The sequence below is a fragment of the Toxorhynchites rutilus genome, chromosome 1 (genome assembly GCF_029784135.1).
Source record: "Toxorhynchites rutilus septentrionalis strain SRP chromosome 1, ASM2978413v1, whole genome shotgun sequence".
NCBI classification, from domain to species: domain Eukaryota; kingdom Metazoa; phylum Arthropoda; class Insecta; order Diptera; family Culicidae; genus Toxorhynchites; species Toxorhynchites rutilus.
In genome coordinates this window covers 179,300,319-179,302,894 of record NC_073744.1, presented here as the reverse complement: position 1 = coordinate 179,302,894, position 2,576 = coordinate 179,300,319, and the positions used below count along the sequence as shown (strand labels likewise).

Sequence of the window (2,576 nt, the reverse complement as noted above, 5' to 3'; positions counted from 1 at the left end):
CGGATTGTACAAATATTGCAACCTTGAAATCTGTAGTGAATCTACTAATTCATGTGCATGAAAGATTAATCTTTTCTTTTAATTAATCAGCAGTAGCAGCATGAACTTTCCAGACAACTAAAAAAAAGCGCATTACAAAAATTACCAGACATCAATGAAGAACAACATCATTGCAAGAAAAAGATCTCCAGAGATACGGCCCGTACACTCATGGAAGAATTTGTTTTTCGTTTCAATGTTCAGAAATCCTTGAGTTCTCGAAAACAAACCAAACAGTTTTGTCATCAAGAGCAAAAGCTGAATTCAACCCGCACTTAAGTCGTGATTTTTAATACTAAACAAAATCCAACATTCTTTGTGTTATTGGGTGTCTTTATCCTGGCGGATTTAATGGCCCTCTATTACCGATTGGAATAAATTGGACCCTAGTTCATGTGCGTTACCTTCAGAATATACATCTCAGGAAAGAGGTTCAGTCATATGAAAAAATATGGATGTTTGACCGAGCAGCACTCTCAGGCAGTTCAGTATTTTTATTGATGAATACTGAGTACTCAGGGCGGGCGTGAAGTTCAAAGAATCGTGTAAATTTAAAACAGATCTCATCCAATTTTGACTTCTAACTTGAATGTTCTACTTTAAAAAATACTTAACGTTTCCACGTGGACAATATCAAAACCCCGTCCCCCCTCACCGTGGACAAGCGTGGACATTTTCGTAACCCCTACCCCCCCTAAAGTTGTCCACGTGGTATGTGGACAGCCCCCTAGAAATAATTTATTTGGCACAACAACGTTTGCCTGGTCAGCTAGTATAATATAATAATATAATAATATAAGATACACACACTCAGCAGAGTATCGAAGCGACTCACTGTACTCGTGTTTAGGCCCTGTTGTTGGAAATTATATCATACGGCAAGTGGTTGAGGACACTGTACTTTTGAAGTGATACCAATACTTTTCTCCGAGACGGAACAGCACAGAGCCCCATTCACTCCCATTCACATTTTCACATCGATTTCGCGTGATCTTCAGCGAGTCCGTCCGTCCGTTTCACCTATGCGAGGTTTGCAGGTCTCAATTCTCTCTCTCTCTCTTCCAATCGCAATCTCTCAAATACCACGCTTCGCAGGTGAAACTGGTCCTCGCGATTGCGACCATATCCACACGCTGTATCGCAGTTTCACTTGTGCTCTCTCGCCAAACTGAAGCTCAGGAAGCGTGTGGATCTTCGATTAGTAGTTTATTTTTTCGCGCGGCGTAAATTATTCAAATAGTTTCCCCCAAACGACACGAGAACCGTTCGAAAATGTCACCAACCAGGATGTTGACGACGATCGTCCTTGCGCTGGCCGTACTTCTGCTGGCGATCGAAGCGAGCCCCATGTACTACAAGAAGGTTGCCGGACAAAAGTTCGAACCAGGTGAGTGAATGTATTTTTGGTGCCCACCCAGCGAGGCGCGAATGAGAGCTCAATTACCCTTGTTTATTTGTTTTGTTTCCGCGTTCCGCGTTTGCTTGCCGGATGCGCCCGGCGGACAGATTGGGTAGCAGTGTCATCAACCGTCATTCCGCTGGCGGAGTACCGGGTGAGCGTGGGCGCACTTAAATCCACACCGCCGGACGAGTACAAGCGGGCCTACTTGCGGCACAAAAAGCTCACCGCACTCAGCAAGGTGAAGCTGGACAAGGAAGGCACCTCGCGAGTGGTCGTACGGGTTCAGCAGCACCCCGACACGCTCATCACCGGTGGGTGGCGGCTAACACGCACCTTTCCCGATTAATCATCCGGATTGGATGTTTCTAATGGACTATTTGTGTTTCGTTTTCTGTTGTTGTTGTAGCTGGCAAAAAGATTCCCGAGAAGAAATCGACGGGCGATTAGGCGTCGTCGGTGAGGTTACCAACGAGTTGATGCACCGAAGAGAACCTTCAATCTAACAACAAACAAACACGTGCGCTGTAAATAACAATCCCCGTTGCATTATTTATGTTTGTTATGTCTATGGAGTGTTTTTTGTCTACCTGTTCCCTCTCGCTTTCTACTTGTGTTTGGCGCGGCGATCGGCTCAGCCAAGTGCCAATATGTAAGATGATTTGATTACTCCGTAATATATGTTTGTTGAAAAAATAAATAACCCGAATGTGATATTTCATAGCAGTTTTGCAGATTTGGAGAAATTTAGGCCGTGTCACTTGTCCCGAATTGCGACTGAGAATAACGGAACATCAATTCGAGATCACGATTACTTTGTGCGGTCAAGTTTCCAAATTAGGGCCACATGAGTAATCTCTAGATGATGAAGATTCCGCCTACGTAATTTGTTGAGTTGTGAGCTGTTTTCGATTTTCTGTTTGAAGGTTTTGTTTTTACTGAAAATGCTTTCAATAAGGATTGAGATAGTGTATGCCTTTTTGTTACATTTTAGTTTCCATTTTTACAATATACGATGATGTCTTGAATTAAGTGTTGGTGTTTTTGAACTGTGTAGATAAAGCCTGTTTCAGTTATAATTTGGCCGCATAAAGTGGGACATTTCGGTATATACGTATTTGCGTCACCGGAACTGAAA

The 2,576-nt window shown here is 43.2% G+C and overlaps 1 protein-coding gene across 3 annotated transcripts; it reads left to right on the top strand.

Annotated features, from left to right (window-relative positions):
* Positions 1–942: 942 nt before the first annotated feature.
* On the top strand, positions 943–2,439 carry LOC129774126 (uncharacterized). Of its 3 annotated transcripts, none has more exons than XR_008742716.1 (4): positions 943–1,426; positions 1,546–1,752; positions 1,848–2,090; positions 2,166–2,436. XR_008742716.1 is itself a non-coding variant. In XM_055777828.1 (3 exons), exons 1-3 carry the CDS (start codon positions 1,312–1,314, stop codon positions 1,886–1,888), a joined length of 363 nt encoding a protein of 120 aa, XP_055633803.1. In that variant the 5' UTR covers positions 943–1,311; the 3' UTR covers positions 1,889–2,439. The 3 variants fall into 3 exon arrangements, 1 of the variants encoding a protein (XP_055633803.1); XR_008742717.1 differs by having other exon boundaries at positions 2,163–2,436; XM_055777828.1 differs by having other exon boundaries at positions 1,848–2,439.
* The last annotated feature ends 137 nt before the right edge of the window (positions 2,440–2,576 follow it).

Excerpts from the sequence above, each read along its gene's own strand:
- LOC129774126 (XM_055777828.1), top strand. The coding sequence starts at position 1,312 with ATGTCACCAACCAGGATGTTGACGACGATCGTCCTTGCGCTGGCCGTA. Across the intron at positions 1,427-1,545 it reads CGGACAAAAGTTCGAACCAG|ATTGGGTAGCAGTGTCATCA; the intron begins GTGAGTGAATGT and ends CCCGGCGGACAG. Across the intron at positions 1,753-1,847 it reads CCCCGACACGCTCATCACCG|CTGGCAAAAAGATTCCCGAG; the intron begins GTGGGTGGCGGC and ends TTGTTGTTGTAG.